The following is a 25,691-nucleotide window of genomic DNA, read 5'->3' as shown; positions in this document are numbered from 1 at the left end:
CGGCTTAAACCAGGGAATTGTGCATGAGTCTGTATGTGCGGGTGTCTGAGTGTGGGTGGTGGTGTGTATGTCTTGGTGGTTGGGTGTGACATGTGCCTGTGTGGAGTGCGTGTTTGTGTGATGTGTGTGTTTCTGTGTGTAAAGAGGTTGTTTCTATGTGGATGTGTCTTTGTGCAGTGTCTAAGTGTGGGTAGTGTGTCTGTGTGGTGTGTCTGCCTGTATTTCTGTGTATGTATCTCTGTGCCATGTGTACAGATTGTATTTGCATGCATCTGTGTGTGCAAGCACCCACGTGTTTGTGTGTGGGTGTGTGCATGCAGGGTGGGTGGTATGTATGTTTTTTGGTGTGTGCAAGCATGTGTCTGCTTATGTGCTGGTGGCAGTTTGGGCTAGGATAGCCCCCGGCCTGTGTGGAGGGTCTGTATCTGGGTGCCTCGGTAGGGTGGAGGTTGAGAATGGGAGAGTGCCAAGAAGAAGGGAGAAGGGGCTGTAGAGGGACAAGGCCAAGCTGGGGGCCTGGCTGGGCCCTGCCAGCCATGGGGCTTCTTCCTGGCTGCCCTGTCCCAGGGCCCAAGGGTGCCTGGTTCTGCTGCCCTCTCCCTCCCTGTGTGGGCTCTGAGGAGGCGTCCCTTGTGGAATGTGTTTGGTGGCCGAGGGCCAGGCTGGGCCCAGCTCCACTGCCCAGCTAGGCAGCGGGAGGGGGTACCTTTGTGCTGCCTCCACGGTGGGGAGCCAGGGTTCGCACATGCCTACAGCCCAGCCCCCAGTTTCATGCTTTGCTCTCTCCCTGGCTAGGTGACTTCCACACAGGTCATGCTGTTGTCTCCTGATCCAGCCGGCCCTGCCAGGTGAGCCTGACCTCACCCCGAGGCATCTGGGAGCAATGTGACTCCCACCTCTGCTGAGGGCTCTCCAAGGTGGGGTCCAGCCTTTCAGGCCCTGTCCCTGGCAGCTGTAACCTCTTTCTTCTCTTTAGCCAATTGGTTCTGTGGTTATCACCTTTCTGGATTCCTGGTCTGAAAGGCCCTTCATCCAATTCTTGCCCTGCTCTAACGTGCGGGTGGCCCATGGGATCTCGCCCTCCTTGCTTCTGCCCAGGAAACTGACATCTGTGCAGAGGGGGCCTCTCCCTCCCCGAGGTTCGGGCCCCCTCCTTTCCATCACCTGCTCTCCTGCCCCTTCCAGGCCTTCCTCCCTGGGGATGGGATGTTTCTCACATCTCTGCCCTGCTAGCCCCTCACCCTCAGACCCTGTGGTGACACAAGGCAGTGCAGGGTGAGGGTAGGGTGGGGTGGGGTGCAGGTCTCCTGAGAGACTAGTGCTTGCAGAGAACTGGCAGTGTCGAAGTTTCCAGGAACGTGTGTGGTCCTGGGGTCGTCCTGGACCACAGTGCCCATCTAAGCCTGGTCCTCGTCTGCTCACCCCCTGGGTTAGGGGGGGCATCTTGGCAGTGTCACAGCCCTATCCCTCACTAGTGGCCCCCACAGTGCTCAGGTGGCCGCATGACCCCACTTGACCTCTCTCCCTGCCAGGTGACCATGCCTGCCCTCGGCCGAGCTCTTCTCCAGGCGCTCTGGGCTGGGTGGGTCCTCACCCTCCAGCCCCCTCCACCGGCTGCTTTCACTCCCAACGGCACGCACCTGCAGCACGTGGTGCGGGATCCCACCTCAGGCACCCTCTACCTAGGGGCTACCAACTTCCTGTTCCAGCTGAGTCCTGGGCTGCAGCTGGAAGCCACTGTGTCCACTGGCCCTGTGCTAGATAGCAGGGACTGCCTGCCACCTGTGATGCCTGATGAGTGCCCCCAGGCCCAGCCTACCAATAACCTGAACCAGCTGCTCCTGGTGAGCCCAGGGGCACTGGTGGTGTGCGGGAGTGTGCACCAGGGGGTCTGTGAGCAGCGGCGCCTGGGGCATCTCGGGCAGCTGCTGCTGAGGCCAGAGCGGCCGGGGGACACCCAGTATGTGGCTGCCAATGACCCTGCAGTCAGCACGGTGGGACTGGTGGCTCAGGGCTTGGCTGGGGAGCCCCTCCTGTTTGTGGGGCGGGGATACACCAGCAGGGGTGTGGGTGGTGGCATCCCTCCCATCACGACCCGGGCTTTACGGCCGCTGGACCCCCAGGCTGCCTTCTCCTATGAGGAGACAGCCAAGCTGGCTGTGGGCCGCCTCTCCGAGTACAGCCACCACTTTGTGAGCGCTTTTGCGCACAGGGCCAGCGCCTACTTCCTGTTCCTGCGGCGGGACCTGCAGGCTCAGTCCAGAGCCTTTCGTGCCTATGTGTCCCGTGTGTGCCTCCGGGACCAGCACTACTACTCCTATGTGGAGTTGCCTCTGGCCTGCCAGGGGGGTCACTATGGGCTGATCCAGGCTGCGGCTGTGGCCACGTCAGGTGAGGTGGCCCAGAGGGAGGTGCTCTTTGCAGCCTTCTCCTCGGCTGCTCCCCCCACTGTGGGTCAGCCCCCGTCGGCAGCTGCTGGGGCATCTGGAGCCTCCGCCCTCTGTGCCTTCCCCCTGGACGAGGTGGACCGCCTTGCCAATCGCACACGCGATACCTGCTACACTCGGGAGGGCCGCACTGAGGACGGGGCTGAGGTGGCCTATATCGAGTATGATGTCAATTCCAACTGTGCACAGCTGCCCGTGGTGAGTGCCGGCATCACCCCAGCCCTTCCCCTTCTTTGAGGCCACTGGCCAGGTATTCACTGCTAAGCAGCTGCCCGGGAAGTCTGAAGGGAACCTAGCGGTGGTGTGGGGGCTGATCAGATCAATGGATGTTGAGTGCTTCCTTTCTGTCTGGGTGATGGAGGGGTACCTTATGGTAAGTGTGGATTCAGGGTGACAGAGAGCCATGAAGAGGTCTGCTTGGACTGGGTGCTGAATGTGTAGGTGGGCTGAGAGGGTGTTTGGGGTTCTAGGGTATGGGTCAAGGACCCAGAATGTAGGGAGAGGGGTGGGACCTATTGTTTTAGGTTCTTGAGTGAGAGAGGCAGGTGAGGTTGAGACTTGTTTGGCTCTGGCCTCAGGATGGATTAAAAAGGGAAGAAGCCGCACACAAGGGGACTGAGTCAGTGAGAGGTGGGAGGGGACTTGAGAAGTGGTCCGGGAGAAGGCTGAGCACATAAATTGAAGGAAGCAACTCCCAGACCAGGGATGGGAGAAGGCGGGGCCCCAGATAGGTGGGGATCAAAAGAGGGAGAAGGAGCAGCTGGAAACTGTCCAAGGCAGCCGGAAAGAAGCCACTGAGGCACTGGGTTAAGGATGGGGCGGTGGGAGATGCTGTCAGAGAGGGCCGGCAGAGAGACTGGGGATGGGGATGAGGTTGTCCCAGGAGGCTCCTAAAGAGAAAGTGGGGAGTAGGGGGAGGATAAGGTTGTCCCAGGAGGCCCAGCAGAGAAGATAGAACCATTCAGGGCATTGGCAGAGAGGCTAGGGGAGGGGATGGGCTTGTCCAGGGAGGGTGGGACAGGGGAGGTTATCCAGGGAGGGCCTCACTAGTGCTTCTTGCTGTCTGCAGGACACCCTGGATGCTTATCCCTGTGGCTCAGACCACACACCCAGCCCCATGGCCAGTCGTGTCCCGCTGGAAGCCACGCCAGTTCTGGAGTGGCCAGGGGTTCAGCTAACAGCTGTGGCAGTCACCATGGAGGATGGACACACCATTGCTTTCCTGGGTGACAGTCAAGGGCGGCTGCACAGGGTGAGTCCACAGGAAGTACTGGGCCCTGCCTCAGGGTCTGGAGGCGACAGGCTGCTGGGGATCCAGCCTGGGTAGAGCTACCCTTGTTACCTCAGGCGCTGGGATGTGGGATCTGTGACATGCCCCCAGCCCCAGGCTGGGAGAGATGACCTGTGACCCCCTCCCCTAGGCTGGTTGGTGTGACCTGTATTGCCTAGGAAGAAATTCTACCTGTAAATTGCTGTACTGGGGAGAGAAGGGAGGGCCTTGGGCTTGTGGCTATGGACTTGGGTCCCAGACTGTGTGGTCTCTGATCTCAGGTCTACTTGGGCCCGGGGAGTGATGGCCACCCATACTCCACGCAGAGCATCCAGCAGGGGTCTGCAGTGAGCAGAGACCTCACCTTTGATGGGGACTTCGAGCACCTGTATGTCATGACCCAGAGCACAGTGAGTGCCAGGCGTGAGCCAGGGCCTGGCTGCTGGGAGGGGTCTTGGGCGGGGCGAGGGACCCCTATGTGGGTGAGCCACTGGTGTTTGGATTTCTTGCCTCAAGTCCTCTTTGCTGTCACAGCTTCTCAAGGTTCCTGTGGCCTCTTGTGCTCAGCACCTGGATTGTGCATCTTGCCTTGCTCATAGGGACCCATACTGTGGGTGGTGTGTGCTCCTCGGCAGGTCAGTGCTCAACCGACGCCTGTCCTCTTCTCCAGCCCCAGCCCCAGCCCCAGCCTCATGCCCTCAATGCTCCTGCATAATTGCCCTGTCCAGGATTTCTGGTCCTTCGCCCTTGACTCTGAACCCCTGACCCCTGGATGCCCCAATCCCCTACCCTACCCCTGTCCTCCACCCTGGGCATCAGTGCCTTGCCAAGTCACATTCAGCCTGGTGTCATGGCCCGCCTTGAGGATCCTGCCCAGGTCCCCAGGATTGTAGGTGTCCCTGACTTATGAACTCCTAGTGGCCCTGTGAGGGTGACAGGTGGACACTGGTCATTCTTGCCCAGGTGCAGTCGCCGTTCTGAGTGCTCACGGGGCCAGGGCCCAGAGCGGTGGCTGTGGAGCTTCCAGCCTGAGCTGGGCTGTCTGCGAGTGGCAGCCGTGAGTCCTGCCAACATCAGCCGAGAAGAGAGGAGGGAGGTGAATGACCAGAGAAGGCGGGGCCCGGGTGGGGAGGGCCCTGGTGGTGATGGGTTGACACCTTGGATTTTGATGTCAGATATACCAAATACCACATGGCCTTGCACAAGTCACTTCTCTTGGGGCCTTGCTTTCTCTGTCTGTTACTAACCCAGGCCAGAGGGTGTTTGTGCAGGCTCAGGGGCTGGTGGCCACTGGTGCCTGCCCACGTTGGGTGCCTTGTAAACATGAGCCCTGATCTGCTGCCCAGTGGCTCCAACAGTGTGTCCTGGCCTCTGTTGGCAGGTTTTCCTGTCGGTGCCTGATCTGCCACCCCTGTGGCCAGGGGAGTCATATTCCTGCCACTTTGGGGAACACCAGAGTCCAGCCTTGCTGACCAGTTCTGGTGTGATGTGCCCCTCCCCAGACCCTAGTGAGGCCCCAGCGCTGCCGAGAGGAGCCGGTGGGTGAGAGAAGGGGCCAGTCCCCGGGCCTGGGAGCCCCACTGTCCTCCCATCTTGCTCCAAGGGGTGTGGTCGGGGTGAGGTGTGAATCCAGGCCAAGAGCCCTGAAGCTATGCCTTTCTCTGAGTTCCCTACTAGTCCCCAATGCCCTAAAGTACCCATTTTGTTCCCCTGACCCTGGATGCCCCCCTTCCGCCAATTTGAGTGCTAATCCTCCTCCGTGTGGTCTTGGGATGTTGGCTTGGGGTCTAAGTGCCCCTCTCCACTCCTCAGCCTGGCCCTCTCTCACCCTTTGCAGACCACGTCTCTGTGAGTGTGGAGCTCAGGTTTGGCACCGTCGTGATTGCCAAAGCTTCCCTGTTCTTCTATGACTGTGTGGCAGTCACTGAGCTCCGCCCATCTGCACAGTGAGTTCCTCACTCTGACCCCCAGCCCCTGGGCTGCCCCGTGGTGACCCCTGTTCCATGGCTGTGCTCTGTGCAGGTGCCGGGCCTGTGTGAGCAGCCGCTGGGGGTGTAACTGGTGCGTCTGGCAGCACCTGTGCACGCACAAGGCCTCGTGTGATGCTGGACCGATGGTGGTTAGCCAACAGGTGAGCGTGACTTCTGGCTGGGCCACATTGCGGGGTTTGGGGTCCCCATTATGAGGGTTTATCGGATGGCCTGGGGTCTGTGTGCCTGCCTGCCCACATGAGGCTCTATCCTGAGCTCCTGAGCGGCTGTGTGTGACGGACTCACTGGAGAACAGCTGCCCTGGGAGAGGACGTTTGTAGCTGAGAGGCAGGGGAGGTCTGGGCCTCGGGCCCACTGGAGCACAGACGCCCCTGGAGCCTGCCCTCCCCTCTCCTCCTTTGGAGAATTGATGAGCTGTTTTTGTTTCTCTTTTCCTTGGTCTCCTTTCCTCTTAACACGCCCTTTGCCTGCCTGCCGCCTGCTCCCACGCCTGCCTGCTGAGTGGCCCCTCCTGTCTTTCTCTGCCTCTCCCTTCAGAGCCCGCTTCTCTCCCCAGCCCCTCCTGCAGGAGATGCACCCACCCCTTTCCCATCCGCAGCTCGCAAGACCGCAGTCACCTCTGCTCCTGACACCCTTCCTGTGGAGCGTGAGGCTCCCCCCACAGCCACAGGCTCAGACGTCCCACCTAGAGCCAGGCCTTCCCTGCTTAGCCCCTGGGAGCCGTGGGCAGGTCCTGGCCCCATACCTGCCTTGGCCTCCACAGGGTCACCTCTCCATGGGGAACCTCCCCCTCCAAGCCCCCCCAACAGACCTGGAACCACTGTCCCAGCCCCCACTGACTTTGGACCCACGGCCACACCTGAGGACCTCTTGGCTTCTCATCCATCGCCCTCAGATGCAGCAGCACTGCCCCTTGCCCCTGCAGACCCTGGCCCTGAGGCCCTCCCCTCTGCGGTACCCCTGGACCAGCCCCCCGGCACTGCTCCCACCACCACTTTCCCAGGGGCCCCTGGCTCCACGAAGCCCACTCTGGACTGGCTCATGAGAGAAGTCGGCGAGCTGCCCGAGGCGGACGAGTGGACGGGGGGTGACACGCCCGCCTTCTCCACTTCCACCCTCCTCTCAGGTGATGGAGACTCGGCTGAGCATGAGGGCCCTCCCGCCCCCCTCATCCTTCTGTCCAGCCCGGACTACCAGTACGACACCCCCGGGCTCTGGGAGCTGGTGAGGCCCAGCCCAGGAAGGAGGCCTCGGGGGAGGGGATGTGGGGCAAACCCATCCCCTTGCCTGCCTTGTGATTCTGCATTGGGAGGGACTGAGGTGGCGGGGTAGGCTCCATAGACTACCTTGCTCTTGATGCCTGCAGGAAGAGGTGACCTGGGGGGCAAGCTCCTGCCCTTGTGTGGAAAGCATTCAGGGCTCCATGCTGATGCCAGTCCACGTGGGGCGAGAAGTTCGGCTGCTGGGCAGGAACCTGCGCCTCTTCCAGGTGTGTCCTGCTTGCAGAAAGGGGATTAGGAAGAGGACATGGCTCCAGGTCTCAATCCCACCCTAGGGGCTGTGTTGGGGGCCTTGTGGGGCTCACTGGGCCTAGCTCCTGATGGTGCCCCAACAGCCGTGTCCTCTACCCCCAGGACAGCCCAGGAGACAATGAGTGTGTGATGGAGCTGGAGGGCCACGAGGTGGTGGTTGAGGCCTGGATTGAGTGTGAGCTGCCTCCAGATACCCGGTGCCATGTCACATGCCATCAACACCAGGTGCAGATCATGAGTGCCTGGGTGGGCAAGGGTGCACTGGCCTCAGACTGGCTGCCAAGCTCAGCTGGCTGCACCACACTCATCCCAGCCCAAGCTCTGACCCTGTGACCCCGAGGGAGTCTTGGTACCCCATCTCTGCCCTCTGACCCTGTGCCCTATGGGGTCCTTGCATCCCAGCTCTGACCTCTGACCATGTAGACCTATGGGGTCCCTACACTCCAGTCTGCCTCTGACCCTGTGTGCCCACAGTATCTTGGTGGCTCGAACCTCTGACCTTGTGGCCCCATGAGGTCCCTGCATCCTAACTGTGACCTCTGACCTTGTGCTCCCACAACTAGTCATTTTGGTCCTTTCTCTAACCACCCCTTCCCCAGGCCTGATGCCTCCCCCAACCCCAAGCTCTGACCCTGCTCCCATTTCTCCAGCTCAGCTATGAGGCTCTGCAGCCAGAGCTCCATGTGGGGCTGTTTCTGCGTCGGGCTGGCCGTCTGCGTGTGGACAGTGCTGATGGGCTGCATGGTGAGCTACCTGGGGCTGCTAGGGGCGCTGGGGCCACAGGGCTCCTCCAGGCCCGCCTCTCACATTCATCTCTGCCACCCCCAGTGGTATTGTATGACTGTTCTGTGGGACACGGGGACTGCAGCCGCTGCCAAACTGCCATGCCCCAGTATGGCTGTGTGTGGTGCGAGAGGGAGCGTCCACGTTGTGTGGCCCAGGAGGCCTGTGGTGAGGCTGAGGCTGTGGCCACCCAGTGCCCTGCACCCCTCATCCACTCGGTATGTTGAAACGCTGTTGTGTCCCCTCCTCACTGCTGCCCTTGGGGGGAGGGTGGGGGTGCTGTAGGTCCAGGGGCCCAAAGGTGGGAGGCTGGGGCTGTCTCTCCAGGCTGCTAAGGGTCTACTGGTGGGTGGAGGTGAGCACTCCTTGTCTTGGAACAGGTGGAACCACTGACTGGGCCTGTAGACGGAGGCACCCGTGTCACCATCAGGGGCTCCAACCTGGGCCAACATGTGCAGGACGTACAGGACACGGTCAGGGTGGCTGGAGTGCCCTGTGCTGTGGATGCTCAGGAGTATGAGGTCTCCAGTAGGTGAGCTGGCTGGACCAACGGGAGCAGGACACATCCCGTGGGCTCCATGGTTGGCTTTCCTGCTCAGGGCCGCCCGCCCACTACTCGTCTGCTCTCTCCTCTCCCCCTTTCTTTTGGTTCTGGTCACAATACTTTAGCGTTGAGGTTGCCGTTGAGGCCTTGGAGCACCCACCTCGGCTTTGTGCACAGGCCTGCGGGTTCCTGGCCTGGGCTGCTGGAGGATCATTCCTGGGTCTGGGACCCAGTCACTGCCCAGAGCCGACAGGTGGCTCTGCTTCTTAGCTCTGCTTAGGTGTTCTCACCTGGCTTTCTGAGTGACCATGGATGTAGTTGTGGTAGCAGGGTCCTCAGATCCCAGACAGCTGTGCCCAGGGCCTGGCCTTCCCACCCACTGACCCTTCTTCCCCGAGCACTGCCCTCGGGAGGGTAGACTTGGGGCCCATCTGCTGAGTGCCAAGCTCCTCTGTCCCATCCCTGGGACCCCTGCGGCCTTCCCAGGGCTCGTGGCTTATGGAGGTTCTAGGTCATGGTAACCTGGCTGGCAGTTGCAGGGTCCCAAAAGTGCACACGTGAGACATTCCCGGGGGGATATCCACAAGCAGCAAGTCCCAAAGCTGGCTGAACATCAGGGTTCCCTGGAGAACCTGTCCCAAACCACCACAGAGCAGATCCTGACAGCCCACCCTCAGATCTGGATTCTGTAGGCCTCTGTTGAGGCCCCATAATTTGCATTTTAAACAAGACTTTGCTAGAGCATGTAGTTTTCCCCCTAAAGGTGTTGTGACTGGGAACTTTAGGTGACTGTCTAGACTGTTAATGATTCTAGAACCATGTGACTAAAGTAATTTATGAAGTGATTTATAAAGTGATTAAAATGTATTCTGGCTCAAGTCTCTCCTGGGTAGCGCACACATCAGTTGTGCTGTTTTCTCAGAGTGTTTGCGGTGACAGTGTCACCGAGTTGAGCCTGTAGGCTTCACATTCTGGAAATTAATTTGCCCCAAGCTCTTGTTTTCTGGCTAAGAACCAGCATTTTCTTAGATTGCTTACTTTCCTTTCATGGCTATCCCCAGACCTGACTAGTGGCTGTCAGGGACGTTTCTTTGTGAGGAAATCAAGTTTCCACCACTTTGCACGTGGTACTCTGCACGTGGTGACAGCGGCCAATTAGGCCCGCTCATTAGCCCAGCCACTCACCCGAGAGCCAGCCTTCCAGGGCTCCTTGTAAATTTCTGCCACATCTGAGAGAGAGAAATTCCTCTTTGTTAGGGGGCTCTAAGGTTGGACTTGAATGATTGAAACCATGAATATTAATTCTCAGATGCCAAAGCCTCCTGGTGTGCCATAAGGAATTCTCTCTTTGGATCTCTATTAATCTTGTGGGGAGTGGGGAGACCACCTGATTTAAGTGGGGCAGGGGGCGCAGCCGGGTCAGTTTGAGGGACGCTCAGTGCGGCCCGGCACCCCAGCTTGCCCTGTGCCCACAGCCTCGTGTGTATCACTGAGGCGAGTGGGAAGGAGGTGACAGGTGCTGTGACGGTGGAGGTGCCAGGAAGAGGACGTGGTGTCTCAGAGCATGACTTTGCCTACCAGGTGCCTGACTGCTGAGCCCCCCCAGCTGCTGCTGGGCCACTCCCTTTGGTGGCTCTTCCCAGCCCATCTGGTTTCACCTTTCTCTGGCTCCCCAGGGCTTTCTTGTCTGCCTTGGTCTCCCCCTGCCTCTCTGTTTCTGGGCTGAAATCTGTCTGTCTCTCCATATCCCCCTTCCCACAGGACCCAAAGGTGCATTCCATCTTCCCGGCCCGAGGCCCCAGAGCCGGGGGCACCTGCCTCACCCTGCATGGCTCCAAGTTCCTGACTGGGCGGCTGGAGGACATCCGAGTGGTAGTTGGAGACCAGCCTTGTCACCTGTGAGGGCCGCTTCCCCATTTTGCAAAAATCCATGTGTTCCAGGGAGAAGATGGAGGGGTGGGATGCTAGGGAGAGTGGAAAGGGAGAGAGGGCCAAGTCTGCTCCATCAGAGAGCGACCAGACCCTCCCGAAGCTGGGGCTGTCGTGGGAGTGCAGCCTCCAGGGTCACCCGTGGAGATTGCAGTCAGCCCTGAAGGAAAGTGAGCTGAGGCCTGAGTGGGTCCTGTGTCCTGGAATCATCTCTTTCCCCTTCCGGCCAGCCTGGCCTGCCTTCCACTCCTCCCTCCCTTCCCTAGGCTGCTGGAGCAGCAGGCAGGGCAGCTGCAGTGTGAGACCAGCCCACACCCCGCACCTGCCATGCTCCCTGTGGCTGTGTGGTTTGGGACCACTGAGCGGAGGCTTCAACACCGCCAGTTTGAGTACACATCAGACCCCAACATTACCTCTGCTGGCCCCACCAAGAGCTTCCTCAGGTGCTGGGCCTAGGGCATGGCTGCATGGCATGTGGCAGGGAGGTCTTTGCAGCTCCAGTGTATGGGGGTTTGTAGGGCTTTATGGGGGGGACTGTGACTCCCGTGTTGCTCTGGGGAGAGGGGCCTTGTGGCTTTGGGTTGGGGCTGAGCTAACCTATCTGGGACTGGGCTGTGTTTTAAAGCCTGGTTCTCATAGCCATGAATGGCTCATGGGTTGTGTTTCAGTGGAGGACGTGAGATATGGGTCCGTGGCCAGAATTTGGATGTGGTACAGATGCCAAGAATCCGTGTGACTGTGGCCCTCAGAGCACTGCAGCCCAGCCAGGGGCTTGGGCGGAGGCGCCGTGTGATCCCAGAGACAGCATGCTCCCCTGGAGCCTCCTGTGGCAGTCATCACGTAGGACACCCGTGGGCATCCCCTGCCTGCCCTGGGCTAGCTGTCGCCCACCTCGCCCCACATCCCACCCTGTGGACAGCCGTGGGTGGCGGGTACCAAAGGAGGCTATCTTCTCGTCTTTGCTGGGCCCCCTTCCTGCACCGCCCCCCCTCAACTGACCTCCCCTGTCTTCTCTCCCTCTGCCTCAGTTTGAGGAGCCATGCCATGTGAACTCCCCCCAGCTGATCACGTGCCGCACGCCTGCCCTCCCAGGCCTGCCCAAGGACCCCTGGGTCCAGGTGGAGTTTATCCTTGACAACCTGGTCTTTGACTTTGCAACACTGAACCCCACACCCTTCTCCTATGAGGCTGACCCCACTCTGCAGCCCCTCAACCCTGAGGACCCCACCACACCATTCCGGCACAAGCCCGGGAGTGTGCTCTCTGTGGAGGTACTGTTCCTACTCGGACGTGGTGGGGCCCCAAGACCCTTGTGTGTGGTGAAGGGGGCATGACAGCAGAGCAAGGGCCTGGCTCCTCACCCTTAATGTGGCAAGGGCTGAGGGGGCTGGTGGTTGGGTGCCTAGCCTGACATACGTGGCAGGGGCTTGACCACTCGGCCTGTGGCCTGGGTGCTGACACGCTCCGTGGCAGATGTCTGAATGACAATATGTAAATGGTCTGGCACACTCAGTAGCTGGGTGGCATGGGACACATGAGGCGCCTGGGCTGATGCCCACTTGGCAGCCTGACTCCCGCAGATGCACACTTGGCACATGTTGTAGGTTGGCACTCTGACAGGCCATAGGTAGACAACCCATCATCACCCACCTGGTAGGCCAGCCGACACAGTAGGGGCTCTGGCTTTCTTAGGTAACTGGGCAGGATTTGGGGGCAGCTTTATATTCTCCAGACTTTTAGCTCTGGAGAAGTTTAAGACAAGAGGAAGGATAGGGAAGGACAGAGAAGTGGGAGTGGGGCCAGCTCGGAAGATATCTATGGGACTGTCACCCCACATGCAAGGGAACAGGTGCTAAGGCACCATCAGCCCTGCTTCTGGGGGGTGGGTCTCAGGACCATCCTCCCCACATTTGGGGAGCTAGGATCTGAGTGACCACCAGCTCCTCCCCTTAGGGAAGAGTTCTGAGTGGTCGATCAGTGACCCTGTATTCCAGGGGGAGAATCTGGACCTTGCAATGTCCAAAGAGGAGGTGGTGGCCATGATAGGGGATGGCTCCTGCGTGGTGAAGACACTGACCCGGCACCACCTGTACTGTGAGCCCCCCATGGAGCAGCCCCCGCCCCGGCACCACGCTCTCCGGGAGGCACCTGACACTTTGCCTGAGTTCACGGTCAGTGGGCAGGCCCTGGACTGGGCCGGGCATTGGGCATGTGCTGAACCCTTGCTCACAGGTGGCTCCCCGTGCAGGTGCAGATGGGGAACCTGCGCTTCTCCCTGGGCCATGTGCAGTATGATGGCGAGAGCCCTGTGGCCTTTCCCATGGCAGCCCAGGTGGGCTTAGGGGTGGGCACCTCTCTTCTGGCTCTGGGTGTCATCATCATTGTCCTCATGTACAGGTAGGTGCAGCCGGATGTGGCTGGGTTGGGGCAGGAGGCAGGGTGTGGCTGGATTGGGCAGGGGCCCACTACACCAGGGGTCAGCAAACATTTCCTATAAAGGGCCAGAGAGTAACTATTTTAGGCTTTGTGGGCCAGGTGGTCTCAATTGCAGCAGCTCAACTCTGCCATTACAGTGCAAAAGCGGCCATAGGCAGTACGCAAACACATGAGCATGGCTGTATTCTAACAGGTCTTCATTCATGAAAACAGGTCACGGGCTGGATCTGACCTGGTGGTAGCTTGCTGATCCCTGGGCTCCCCTGTGGTAGACTAGACAGGACATGGGTGGTCAGTGGGACAGTGACTTGCCTGGGATGGGACAGGCTAAAATATTCTGGACTAGGCCTCAGCTTGGCTGGGTGTGGCTGGATTAGACTGTGCTGGGCTAGGCAGGCCTGGGCCAGGGGGGACCCAGCAAGGGCTCTGGCTTCCTCCGGTCCTCCCCCTCCCAACCTGGGTGCTGAGCAGGAGGAAGAGCAAGCAGGCCCTGAGGGACTATAAGAAGGTCCAGATCCAGCTGGAGAATCTGGAGAGCAGTGTGCGGGACCGCTGCAAGAAGGAATTCACAGGTGAGGCTGCCGAGAACAGGCCCCAGTCTCCAGAGCTCTGCCCAAGCCTGCTCCCATCACACGGGATCCACACCCAAACCTGGCCTCTTCTGTTCCACAGACCTTATGACGGAGATGACCGATCTCACCAGTGACCTTCTGGGCAGCGGCATCCCCTTCCTCGACTATAAGGTGTATGCCGAGAGGGTCTTCTTCCCTGGGCACCAGGAGTCGCCCTTGCACCGGGACCTGGGTGTGCCTGAGAGCAGGCGAGCTACTGTGGAACAAGGGCTGGGGCAGCTCTCCAACCTGCTCAACAGCAAGCTCTTCCTCACCAAGGTGCCAGCCCTGCTCCTGGCCCCACCCCACGTCAGGACCCTCCTGGCCTGCCTGCCTCAGCCCCGCCCCTTCTCTGTCCCTCTGTTTCTGAATTGGCCCCTCCCTCCCCACCCATCCCCTCTCTCTGGCCCCAGTTCATCCACACCCTGGAGAGCCAGCGCACCTTCTCAGCTCGGGACCGGGCCTACGTGGCATCTCTGCTCACCGTGGCGCTGCATGGGAAGCTTGAGTACTTCACTGACATCCTCCGCACCCTGCTCAGTGACCTGGTGGCCCAGTATGTGGCCAAGAACCCCAAGCTGATGCTGCGCAGGTCTGTGTGGCTGTCAGAAGCAATGGGGCCCTGCTGGCTGTGGACGGCTGGAGCCAGGAGCTGAGTCAGGCCCTCTGGGGCCTAGGGGTCTGCAGAACAGAGAGCCCTACGGCCCTACCTGCTGACCCTGCCCCTCCCCTTTTCTGTCATCCCAGGACAGAGACCGTGGTGGAGAAGCTGCTCACCAACTGGATGTCCATCTGCCTCTACACCTTCGTGAGGGTGAGGGAGGCAGAGGTGGATGGGGCTCCCCTCTAGGGAGGGCCAGGACTTTCTAAACCACGCAGCCTCCGGCCCCCACGCAGCTTGTGCACTTCTGCACAGCGTGTCCTCAGTCAGCTTACGCCTTCTGCGGCCTGCATCCTGTCCCCTTCTTCAGTGTGGGTTATATCCCATACACCTCTGCCCCATGTCTGTCACCTGCCCCTGGGACCCTAACTGCCTGCCACTCCCCCAGGACTCAGTAGGGGAGCCTCTGTACATGCTCTTCCGTGGAATTAAGCATCAAGTGGACAAGGGGCCGGTGGACAGTGTGACTGGCAAAGCCAAATACACCCTGAATGACAACCGCCTGCTCAGAGAGGATGTGGAATACCGTCCCCTGGTAAGGGAGGGCAGAGAGAGAGAGAGAGAGAGAGTATGTGTGTGTGCCGGAATGTCTGTCTCTGTGAGAGTGAGGAGGGTGAGTGTGTGTGATTGTGTTTGGGTGTCTGTGTCTAGGGATAGAGCCAGCCTGACCTCTGGCTGGCTGTGGGACAGAGGCCTTTAGACTAGCTTAGCAAGACAGAAGCTTGAGGGCCAGACCTTGAGGATCAGGCCTCAGAGGGTCCCCAGGCTTGGGATGGGGTCAGGGTGGCCACAGCCAGGGTCTGGGGAGCAGCCAGCTCTGCCCGGGACCAGGCCAAGTCCTTGCTGTGCCAGGGCCTGAGTGTTTGCCTGACTGTGGTCTCAGTGTCCTGCCAGGGACGTGGTATGCCCACCAAGCTGGGAGCCACCCTGGCAGACCTGCCTGTTGCTTCCCTCTGAGTTTGCTTTCCCCTTAGTGACCCACACAATTCCTTCAGGAAAATCCCATTCAGGCTCTGCCAAACCTGCTCCTCTGTCAGGCTGGTGGGGACTCCTGGCTTCTTATGCAGGCTTCCCTCAGGTGCCTCAGCCTGGCTGCTGAGCCAGGAACCTGGGGACCCGAGTTAAGAGGGACTTGTGCTCACTCATTTTTTCTGCCATTCACGCCATACACATTTACTAGTGCCCTATGCCAGGTGCTGGGGTCACAGTGGAGGAAGCCACTGTCCCTGGGGGAGGCAGGCAGGTGAGGAGACAAGAATTAGGAACTCTTTGGTGCTTGCAGGTCAGAGGCAGTGGCTTCCTTATGGGTTGTCCTTGTCCTTGCGTCTTAGTCATCCCACATGTGGCATGAGCTCTGACTGCTCCCATGTGTCCTGCATAGACCTTGAATGCGCTGTTGGCTGTGGGTCCTGGGGCAGGAGAGGCCCAAGGTGTGCCTGTGAAGGTCCTGGACTGTGACACCATCTCCCAGGCCAAGGAGAAGATGCTGGACCAGCTTTATAAGGGAGTGCCTCTTGCCCAGCGGCCAGACCCCTGCACCCTGGATGTTGGTGAGGATGGAGGGGAAGGGTGGCCTGGGGACCTGAGCCAGAGTTGAGGCTGGGCTCGCCCTTGACCAGCCCCACAGGGGCATTGCCCAGTGGGAGTGGGATGTTGGGAGTGAGGCCGAGGCAGGCTGTGGAACACCTCTACAGGGACGACCTCTCACATGGTGAGGGGCCCCTGCTTCTGCTCTTTGGAGAGGTTGGGTGAGGCTGCCCCCTGATGGAGAGGCCGGTGTCCCTGTGGAGGAGGAGACAGGCTCCACTGCAGGGATGGTGTCCGGGAAGCCCTGGGCCTAGTCCCACCTTGCCTTTGCAGAGTGGCGGTCTGGGGTGGCCGGGCATCTCATTCTTTCTGACGAGGATGTGACTTCTGAGGTTCAGGGTCTGTGGAGGCGCCTAAACACCCTGCAGCATTACAAGGTGGGAGGGGTGAGAGCTGGAGGAGGGGTGGGGTGGGGCTGGTGGAGGGGTCACCAGCTGTGGTCAGCAGGTCCCAGATGGAGCAACTGTGGCCCTGGTCCCCTGCCTTACCAAGCATGTTCTCCGGGAAAACCAGGATTATGTCCCTGGAGAGAGTGAGTACCCCCACCCCCATCACGATCCTCTGTCCTTGCTTTGCCCAGTCCTCAGTAATGGGGGAAGGTCCCCTGGACCTCAGGGTGGGTTTGTGTCTACTTCCCTTCCACCCAGAGAAGCCCTCGACCAGTGCCCCCACTCCTGGGAGTTGGCAGTACCCCGGGGGGCCGGGGAAAGTGGCACCTGATGGTGGGTGACAAGCTGTGGGGTCTTGGCACAGGGACCCCAATGCTGGAGGATGTAGACGAGGGGGGCATCCGGCCCTGGCATCTGGTGAAGCCGAGTGAGGAGCCGGAGCCGCCCAGGCCTCGGAGGGGCAGCCTTCGGGGCGGGGAGCGGGAGCGAGCCAAGGCCATCCCTGAGATCTACCTGACCCGCCTGCTGTCCATGAAGGTGGGGCCAGGAGGACAAGTTGGGGCTGGGGGCAAGGACAGGATAGGCAGTGGGGTCAGGGCTGCTGGGAGAAGAGCCACTCATGAGATTTGCAGGGTGGGGCTCACACAGGCGTGGTGCTGCAAGGTGTCTGAGGCTGGGCTGGTGCCAAGGTGCCCTTGCCAACAGCACCTCTTGTGCTTCCTCTCCTCTGCAGGGCACCCTGCAGAAGTTTGTGGATGACCTGTTCCAGGTGATTCTCAGCACCAGCCACCCTGTGCCTCTTGCTGTTAAGTACTTCTTTGACCTGTTGGATGAGCAGGCCCTGCAGCACGGCATCTCCGACCAGGACACCGTCCATATCTGGAAGACCAACAGGTGGGGGTGGGGGTAGGACCAGGCAGGCCAGGTGTGTGCGGGGTCTTCTCGCCTGCCTCCCAGCACACTCACTGGCCACGCCTGCCCCACCCGCAGCTTGCCGCTGAGGTTCTGGATCAATATAATCAAAAACCCGCAGTTTGTGTTTGACGTGCAGACATCTGATAACATGGATGCCGTGCTCCTGGTCATTGCACAGACCTTCATGGATGCCTGTACCCTGGCCGACCACAAGCTGGGCCGAGTGAGCGGGTCTGGGTGGACACAGAGGGCATCGGTGGGATGGGGCAGTGTGGGCTGGAGGTGGACGGTGCTGAGCACGCGCATAAATTCCGGGCTTTCCCGTGCATGTCGAGGAGGAGGGCTAGGGGAGGCCTGTGACTCCAGGCCCCAGGCTAGGCTTTGTTGCTGGGATCCCTTGCTCTCAGTCTTCAGGGATGAGCAAGCGCATGGGCTGGGAACGGGGGTGTGTGGTCAGACCTGAGAGTGAGGCGGAGTCTCCTGGCAGTTGTGCCGTGGATGGACTGGAGCCTGGACTCCAGAGAGGAAGCTGTGCTGTCCTTGGGACAACAGTGGCCAGGTTCAAGCTAGAACAAGAGGATACAGGACAGACAGGAGCTGTGGGTTGGATGTGGGGGTTGAGGAAGAAGGAGGGGTCACTTTTGGTCCCTGGGCTCTGGCCGTGATGAGCTCAGACTTGGAGGAGGTGAGCCTGAGGCGGTGGTGGGGCCACCAGGTGGTTTCCAGGTGGAGACGTGGCTTCTACAATCTCACAGCAGCTCCAGGCTGCCTGGTGGATTTGATTCCTGAGGGCAGTGGGGGTGTGCCTGCCAGTGCAGCGTGGAGAGGAGAGTCCAGGGGAGTGCCAGGCATGGAGGGAATGCTGACGAGGGGAGCTGGGAAGCAGAGAAGTGGTCAGGGCTGGCTGGTAGCACAGCAGAGGGTGGGGGAGTAGTCAGAGCCCAGAGAGTCCCATGACAGATATGGGGTCACTGCTGTGACTGCTCAGGCATCCAGTGGGCAGGGTACTTGTGGCTCAGCAGAATGGGGGCTCTGCTTAGCCCAGTCCCCTGGGCCACAGTTGGCCTGTGACCACTTGAGAGATATGCCCCTAGACCTCTGTGAAGAAACAAAATGGAAAGTTCCACTCTGTAATGCTGACTTTTGGAAGCCATTTTGGCTCTGCATGCTCTCATCACCCTGCCTATGATGAGCTGAGAACCACAGGGCCACGCTAGGGCCCAGGGGCCACCTCTGGGGGTGGATGCTCTGTGGTGACTGGGTTTTTTGCTTGATCTTCACACTGCCTCTGCTTCCCAGCAAAACTGCGGATGCTTCCTGGGTAGCTCAGGAATAGTCCAAATCAGGAATGCCAAGGGGCCCCCGTGGAGAGTTGGTGAGAAGGCACATATTCTGCCTCAGGCCCAGGGTTAACATCCCTGCTTACAGAGGGGGTGCAGTCTTGCCTCACCTTCCTAGCAGCTTAAGGATGAGGCAGCAGGTCCAGAGGATGGAATTGTGCTGCCCAGAGCCCACAGCCGCTGGGGCAGGGTTGGGATTGGAACCCAGTTAGGTGGTAGAGGATGTGTCTGGGTGTGTTAAAATTGTGGGCTCTGATCTGAGAGACCTGCCTCAGATCCCAGGTTGGCTATTCAGGAGTGAGGTGGTCTGGGACAACTTACTTCATTTTCTGAGTCCGTTTCCTGATTCTTAAAATGATTTCTTGGGGAATGAACAGCACGTGGAGAAGCAGCGTCAGGGCTCCACACGACACTGGGCCCTTCCGCTCTGCATGCCGGTTCCCTGCTGGATGCAGGGGGAGGCCTGTGGAGCTGAGAAATGACCTTGGAGTAATATGGGGAGAAGCTAGAGTGACAACACCAGAGACTGGCCATTGGTAGAGGGGAGGGAGTTGAGGGGGTCCTTGCAGAAGGACATGGGCTAGGGTGACCAACCATCCCAGTTTGCCTGGGACTGAGGGGGTTCCTGGGATTTGGGACTTTTGGGTTTAAAACCGAAACAGTGCTGGGAAGATTGGGACAGTTGGTCACCCTCCCAGGGGCTCTCATTCTTCTTTCCCTTTTCACTGCCTGCCTGCTGGCGCCCAGGACTCCCCCATCAACAAACTTCTGTATGCTCGGGATATTCCCCGTTACAAACGGATGGTGGAAAGGTACGAGGATGAGGACGAGGGAGTGGGTCTGGAGGGGACGGGTGGACAGTGTGGTGGGTGTTTACAGCTGAGGCCCTGGGGTGAGCCCTGGTGGGGTGAGGAGTGGGTTTGTTTCACCAGCGGTTGCCTTTCCCATGGTCTCTGGCAGGTATTATGCTGACATCAGACAGACCATCCCTGCCAGTGACCAAGAGATGAACTCCATTCTGGCTGAGCTCTCCCGGGTATGGCCCGCCCTCTGCTTCTTGGGCTGGGTACAGGCCTGCTGCCACGAGGGTCCTGCCTGCTTCATACTATTCCTTTGCAGGGAAGCCCTTGGTACCCCAGCAGAATGTTCCAGTGGCCACTGTAAAAGATCAGGGCTCCCAACATCTCATCACAGAGGAGCAGGGTCTTGTCCTGGCAGCTACCTCCTAACCTGACACAGCCAGGTGCCGCCTAACTAGACTCCTTGGGGTCTGTGGACCATAGCTCCGAGGTGGCGAGGTGGCTGGGGTCAGCCACAGGACTGCCTGGCTCAGCCTGCCCTTGTCTTCCTGCTGCTCTGCTTTATGTGGTGGTGTGGACATGCCCCCACCTGCTCCTAAAACAGCCCCCAAATGTAAACTCCAGGGAACTAGAAACAGTGTTTCTGAGATGATGATGGTCACATCCACAATAATAATAGCAGCCATGATTTTGGGGTGTTGCTGTGTGTGGAGTGCTTTGATTATCTTCTCATTTGATCCCCAGAAGAGCTCTGTAAGTTAGATGACGTCAACTCCTCCATCCTGACAAGGCTCAGAGATGTCCCTGTGGAGGGCTCTGGGTGTAATTCAGGAAAGACTTGAGGGAGATCAGAGCAGAACTACACTGGGTCACAGCCTATGAGCAACATCTATCATGCTTGGCTCTTCAGTCACCTGGGATGACAAAGGGTCCCAGCGGGAGCCTCGACGGGGAGAGAGGCAGGGCCCCAGTGGAAGCCTCAGGCCCTACTGAAACTGCAGGAACCCCTGGTCTGCTTCCCCTGCTGGCCCGTCCTTCTTCCACCTCCCAGGACCCATTCCCTGCCCCCCTTCCCTGGGGTCCTGGGCTGCCTCAGGTGGCTGACAGTACCCTTCATCTCTCCCCTCTCCTCTGTCCTCCTCCCTAGAACTACTCTGGAGACCTTGGGGCGCGAGTGGCCCTGCACGAACTCTACAAGTATATCAACAAATACTATGACCAGGTGGGCAGGACCCTAGGGTGGCCAAGGAGATGGATGTGAGGGTGTCTGGCTCTGTGGCTCGAGTGGGGTCTTTGGGTCTCCCCCAGGCACAGAGTAGGGGAGGGGCTGGGCCCTGGGCTCGGGCAGTGTTCTCCAGGCTTTCTTCCTGGTACTGGCTGTGCTCTTACCTATCCCCACGCTCCCTATCCCGGCTCCTCAGTGGGGCTCCCAGGCATGGTGGTGGGAGTGGCTGGGCATCTGCCTGGAGATGCGCGGGAAGTGCTGGGAGGGACACAGAGCTGCCATCTCTGCCCCGACCTTGCCCTGGCTCAGATCCCTACCCGAGTCCTTGGGTGGCAGCGTGCTGTGTATGGCTACCCCTGTGGGTGCTGGCCCAGAGGAGAGTCCAGGCACAGGGCCAGCGATGGCTGAGGGCACAATGCAGCTGGTGAGGGGGCTTTCTAGGGGATTCCTGGGCTGGGCCTCAAGATCAGAGCACCCACCAGTCAACATCCTGAATGCCTGCCAGAATCATCGGCTCGGACATTTGCATCCACCCATCACGTGGCTGCTGCTGTTCAAAGACGAGGTGCCTGCCTTGTGGCCCATGCCTGGAGTGAGGACAGTAATTTAACAAATGAGTGGTGCACAAGTGTGAGGGCCTTGCTGCGAGTGCTGTGGGCCCTGGCGGGGGTGTGTGCTGTGTCGTGTGCCCCATGGAGACATGGCAGGCAAGCCCCTCCTGATTCCCGACCATTCCCTCTGTGGCAGCCCCCGTTTGTGGTCATATAGTTGTTCATGTTTGGTCAGAATGTGTCCCCCTCCCAGTGAGCCCCATGAGGGCAGCGATCATTTCTGACCTGTCACTGTTGGGTTCTTGCTCCTCACCCAGCTCCTGGCATGTAGGAATTCAGGAATTGCTTGTTGCCTGTTGGGGGGTGCCAGGATGGCTGGAGCAGGGCTTCTAGGGGGTTCGTGGGGGAGAAGGCCAGCGTGGTGGGTGGGGCTGGCCTCTACTCAAAATGATCTTGCCAGGGGAGATGGATATTTGTTACCACGAGTGCTAGTACTGAATAAACTACTTCATTCTCTCCATCACCAATCCATAAAACCTCGTAGCAGCTTTGCTATTTTCCCCTCCCCCCGGCAAGGCCCTGGGGTCACACAGGAAGTAAGCGAGGTGGTACCCCTAGTTGTGCTGCAGTAGCCAAGGAGGCCTGTTGAGTCTGCATAAAGGCAGATGTGTTGGCTGGCCCTCTCCCCCTGACGGTGTGGGTTCTGTGTTCCAGATCATCACTGCCCTGGAGGAGGATGGCACGGCCCAGAAGATGCAGCTGGGCTATCGGCTCCAGCAGATCGCAGCTGCCGTGGAAAATAAGGTCACAGATCTGTAGGGCCTCGGCGAGCCCTGGCCTGCTGTGGTCTCAGCCCCGCCTGGGCAGCCCTGGAACCGCAAGGGAGAGACCACCTTCTTAGATGCCTGTAGCGCCTGACAAGCAGAGTTAGTGGAAGGTGGCTCCCAGTCTCCTGGTGGCTCTGGCGTGGGCCCTGGCGGACCCACCTCGAGGGCCTGGGGCCTTGAGGCTGATGGGGTGGTGCCCAGCCCACTCCCTGAGCCCAGTGACCTTGTGGGCTATTTTGTGTGTGACGTCAGTCTGCAGGGAGTCAAGGACCAGGGGCTTCCAGAGAGTGGCTGGAAGGGCCTCCAGCCCCTGGGGAGACTGTACGGTCCTGAACACTGGCCTTTATCCCACTGGGATTCAGAGAGGAAGGAGGAGAGCCCCCACTCCTGTCCTGTTCTCCTCCATCATCCCTGACCTCATTTTAGCTGCCTCTGGCCTTGTTGCTGCTGCCGTGTTCCTAGGTCTGAGAGATGACTGCCTTTCCCAGGCCACTGCAAACTGACCCCTCAGCAGGGCTGGCTGTCTCAGGACCACCGTGCCTCAGAGGCAGCCAGAGGTGAGGGGCATCTGCTGCAGGGGGGCCTTGGGGGCCCCACTGACCCAGCTCTTCATTAAAGGATAACACACCACCTGGCGTCTGATGTGTGGGCTCGGCCCAGCCCCTCCCTTAATGTGAGGGTGGCAGCTGTGCCTGGCAGGCACGACGGGGAGGTGCCTTCTGCACCCTGGGGAAGGTCTCATGGCCCCCATGTAATGCTCCAGACTGCTGGGCTGGCTGGGGTCTCCTTGGCTCCTGGGCAGGGCTTGCTGGGGTCAGAGCTTTTGTGAAGGAAGTGAGAACGCCATCCAGGACGGGGCTGGGGAGACCTGCAACCGAGGTGGAGGAGTCTGCAGTCTCTTCAAGGGGACCTGCCTTATCTGCAACTTGAGGCTTCTAACTTCTCCGTTCGTATTCCATTTGTTTTGAAAGGAACTTCCAGGAAAGGATGGCATTATTGCCGTCAGCTCTAGGCAGAGTGGGTCTTGGGGGCTTTTTCCAAGGTTCTCTTTCTGGACTCCCCAGACCCCTCTGGCCTGGGATGATCTAAGGGGGCTCCTGGTTACTGAGTTGTCTTTTAAGTCAAGGCATCTTGGGTGGGGCTCTTAACCCAACTGTCTGCCCGTGTGAAGGCCACCTTATGTGGTTTTCCTGGTTTGTGGCTGGAGGTGAGATTCAAGACTGTCTTAGCTGGGTCTTGTGTTACTGGCTGGGTCTGTACGGCTAGGGGTTGACTGTACGGCCCCCTTGACTGAGACCACCCTTGGCCTTAGCAGGAGGCAAGCCTGCCAAACAGGTGAGCCCAGGGCCCTTCAGGGTCTTCACAAGGTTCACCCCCTTGGCTCTCTACTTACTCCCCATGGCCCAGAGACCCCAGCCTCCCTTCCCCTCTGACACAGAGGCCCCACCCCCTACTCAGGGGTCTTTGTTGAGGGTTTGAAGAGACAGAGGCTGATATGATTCCGGGAGGAATGATTCCCCTTCCCTTCCTCTTACTGGCCCTAAATAAAGCCATCCCAAAGTCCTTGTCACTAAGACAGCGGGAGCCACGTTGGTCTGTCCATGCCTGCTGTAGTCACAGCTATTTCCTGCTCTAACGTCCCTCCCTCCCCATTTCTGCCTGGTGTCTGGACCACAGTCAGAGACAGGTCAGCAGTCAGGCACTGTCTTTTGGGAGCATGTGAGCTTTAGTGCTGCAAATGGGTGCTCCAGCCAGGTTTTTATAGTGGCTCCGAGTGGTTCAGACTCCCTCATTGGCTGCTCAGGCTAACCCATGGAGTTGATCCCCCATTGTGACAGTCTCAGGGAGCAGGGCCGATGGGGAACTCAGTCTGGGGTGGACTTCAAGCAGGCACAGAGAGGGAGGCAGACTTGGTCAACACCATAGGGGCCACGACAGGCCCGTGCCTCTGGTCCAGGCTCAAGCTGCTGCGGTTTCAAGGAGGCCTGTAACGGGGTAGGTGAGGGCTTCCGGGAGAGGGAAACGGTGTACCTGCACGTCTGGGAGGGGTGAGTGTTGAACGTGTTCTGAGTCATTCACTTTCACGTCTCGACCTCCCAGAACATTGTTCCAATAAAGGATATGGAGAGTGAAAACCTACCATGATGACTAGGAACTTCTAAGTCCTCAGACACCATGACTGAGGGTGGAGACCCCACACTGACAGGCCTCTGGGGTTGCTCACGTGGGTCTTGGCCACAATTTCAGTGTAGGACACTGGTCATTCAGTTCCATCAATGTCTTGCTAATTTTTCTGCTCTAGATTGCAAAAGTGTGCCCTCATTGCTATATTTCCCTCAAACATGTTAGCATGCAAAGGACCTTGTTTCTCGTTATCACGGGGTGCCTGAAGGGGTTTAAGGAGTGACTTGCTTTATTAAAAGAACTTTCACCAATTGAAATATTGGAGTAACTGTCCAGACAGAAGATCCGAGAGTTCTATATTTTTATTAATATTTTTGATATTTAAAGAATCGTGCTAATGAATTTAACAGCTGAATTTGTGCTGATAGATGTTGGGCTCATCTTGGAAGCCACTTGAAAGCCTTGGGAATGGGCAGAAGGACTCCATTCCCACTGGCCAGTGCTGACGGAAGGCTCTTGGCTGTGCTGGGGGTTGCTGGTGGGCCTGGCTGCCCCATGCTTCTCTGTTGGGCCCCCTGATGCTGACGCTTGTACCTCAGGTGCCTTTTCACCCCTCATCCCAGGCTCTCCTTCACATTCAAGAACAGATTCAGACCCAAACCATCTGCGTTAGCTTACTGGCGATGCTTCAAGGATCTCCCTTCAAAAATGTCCTGTCCTAATTAAGGATGATAGATTTCTGATAGACATCTGGAATTGGATAAACTAAGACAAGGATATCATCATGGTGTTGAAAGGAATTTATTCCTTGATTGCAATTTTGGGGTTTTATTTATAAGTGTTTGGATTACCTGGCTGATATGTGCCCTTGAAACAGAATGACCTGTGGGCTGTCCAGAGCAGCCATAAAGAGGACCCCTGCTGCTCTAGGAGTGTGACGCTCACGCTGGCGACCTGGACCTCAGGTGAGGTGGTGAGTTGGGATGGTGGCGTACTGCCATCTTCTGGTCACAGTGTGGAATTTATCAGAAGCAGCTGCGGATGTTTCTATGTCTGGAGCTGTTTAGAAAATGAAAACAATGAGGAATGGTTCGCAATTCAGTGGTGCTGGGGCTTAGTGGGTAATCTTACCTTGTCTTAACTTGGATTCTGGTTTTAGATGTGAGATATGTCCAAGGAGATAGCTGAGGTGGTATAACGGTGAGTGACTAGTTGAGGGGGCGGGTAGGGGGTGGAGGGGGTGTCAGTTCCTGAGTGCAGAGCAGGGTGGAAAGCAGGCAGGAGGGGCCTGGCCGGCAAACAACACACCCAGCAAGAGCACCTACTGCCCTGGGAGGCAGGTGGCAGGTGCTTTGTCATTCAAGGCTACAGGGTTACTGCCATAGCAGGACTTGGTTCCGGGCCTCCCAGCTTCCAGGGATTTTCCGCCACACCCTACACCCTGGTGCCCCTTGGGAGGTGCTGCAGTCTACCTGGACCTCAGAAACCTCGACTTCTTAGGGCTGATTGGGCCTTCTGGCCTTTTCTCCAGGCTGGGTGGGATGCTGGGTGTGCAAATAGGGACCCAAGGAAGACACCAGCTGCAGGCTGCTGAAGACGTTCTGTGTCTACAGCTTCATCTCAGGCAGAAGGACTCAGTGGGGCGGGCACAGACCCTCTGCGGAGATGTGGGAGGCCGGCGCATCTGCATTCCTCACACCCCCAGAAGTGTGCACGGCACTGCCAACCA

At 58.8% G+C, this 25,691-nt stretch overlaps 1 protein-coding gene across 6 annotated transcripts in view; it reads left to right on the top strand.

Annotated features, from left to right (window-relative positions):
* The window catches only part of PLXNB1 (plexin B1), a 43,520-nt gene extending 20,108 nt beyond the window's left edge, over positions 1-23,412 (top strand). For 5 of the 6 annotated variants that reach the window (XM_087430922.1, XM_087430921.1, XM_014791632.2 and 2 more), the window contains exons 2-38: positions 796-848; positions 1,533-2,645; positions 3,517-3,699; positions 3,999-4,127; positions 4,252-4,352; positions 4,681-4,813; positions 5,099-5,255; positions 5,555-5,663; positions 5,740-5,848; positions 6,246-6,932; positions 7,075-7,197; positions 7,343-7,465; positions 7,891-7,984; positions 8,069-8,241; positions 8,404-8,555; positions 10,043-10,148; positions 10,329-10,465; positions 10,763-10,939; positions 11,165-11,336; positions 11,525-11,767; positions 12,491-12,667; positions 12,745-12,893; positions 13,404-13,504; positions 13,605-13,822; positions 13,957-14,135; positions 14,291-14,357; positions 14,593-14,739; positions 15,586-15,754; positions 16,065-16,168; positions 16,239-16,323; positions 16,545-16,717; positions 16,914-17,074; positions 17,171-17,318; positions 19,183-19,247; positions 19,396-19,471; positions 20,383-20,457; positions 21,726-23,412. In XM_087430922.1, coding sequence (XP_087287048.1) covers positions 1,539-2,645; positions 3,517-3,699; positions 3,999-4,127; positions 4,252-4,352; positions 4,681-4,813; positions 5,099-5,255; positions 5,555-5,663; positions 5,740-5,848; positions 6,246-6,932; positions 7,075-7,197; positions 7,343-7,465; positions 7,891-7,984; positions 8,069-8,241; positions 8,404-8,555; positions 10,043-10,148; positions 10,329-10,465; positions 10,763-10,939; positions 11,165-11,336; positions 11,525-11,767; positions 12,491-12,667; positions 12,745-12,893; positions 13,404-13,504; positions 13,605-13,822; positions 13,957-14,135; positions 14,291-14,357; positions 14,593-14,739; positions 15,586-15,754; positions 16,065-16,168; positions 16,239-16,323; positions 16,545-16,717; positions 16,914-17,074; positions 17,171-17,318; positions 19,183-19,247; positions 19,396-19,471; positions 20,383-20,457; positions 21,726-21,830 — 6,414 coding nt within the window. In that variant the 5' untranslated portion in view covers positions 796-848; positions 1,533-1,538 and the 3' untranslated portion in view covers positions 21,831-23,412. The other variant, XM_087430923.1, reaches the window with a different exon arrangement.
* The last annotated feature ends 2,279 nt before the right edge of the window (positions 23,413-25,691 follow it).

This window comes from Ceratotherium simum, chromosome 5 (assembly GCF_057802395.1).
Source record: "Ceratotherium simum simum isolate JZ-2026a chromosome 5, ASM5780239v1, whole genome shotgun sequence".
Classification (NCBI taxonomy): domain Eukaryota; kingdom Metazoa; phylum Chordata; class Mammalia; order Perissodactyla; family Rhinocerotidae; genus Ceratotherium; species Ceratotherium simum.
The sequence above is the reverse complement of the archived record's forward strand: the minus strand, read 5'-3'. Positions and strand labels throughout refer to the sequence as shown.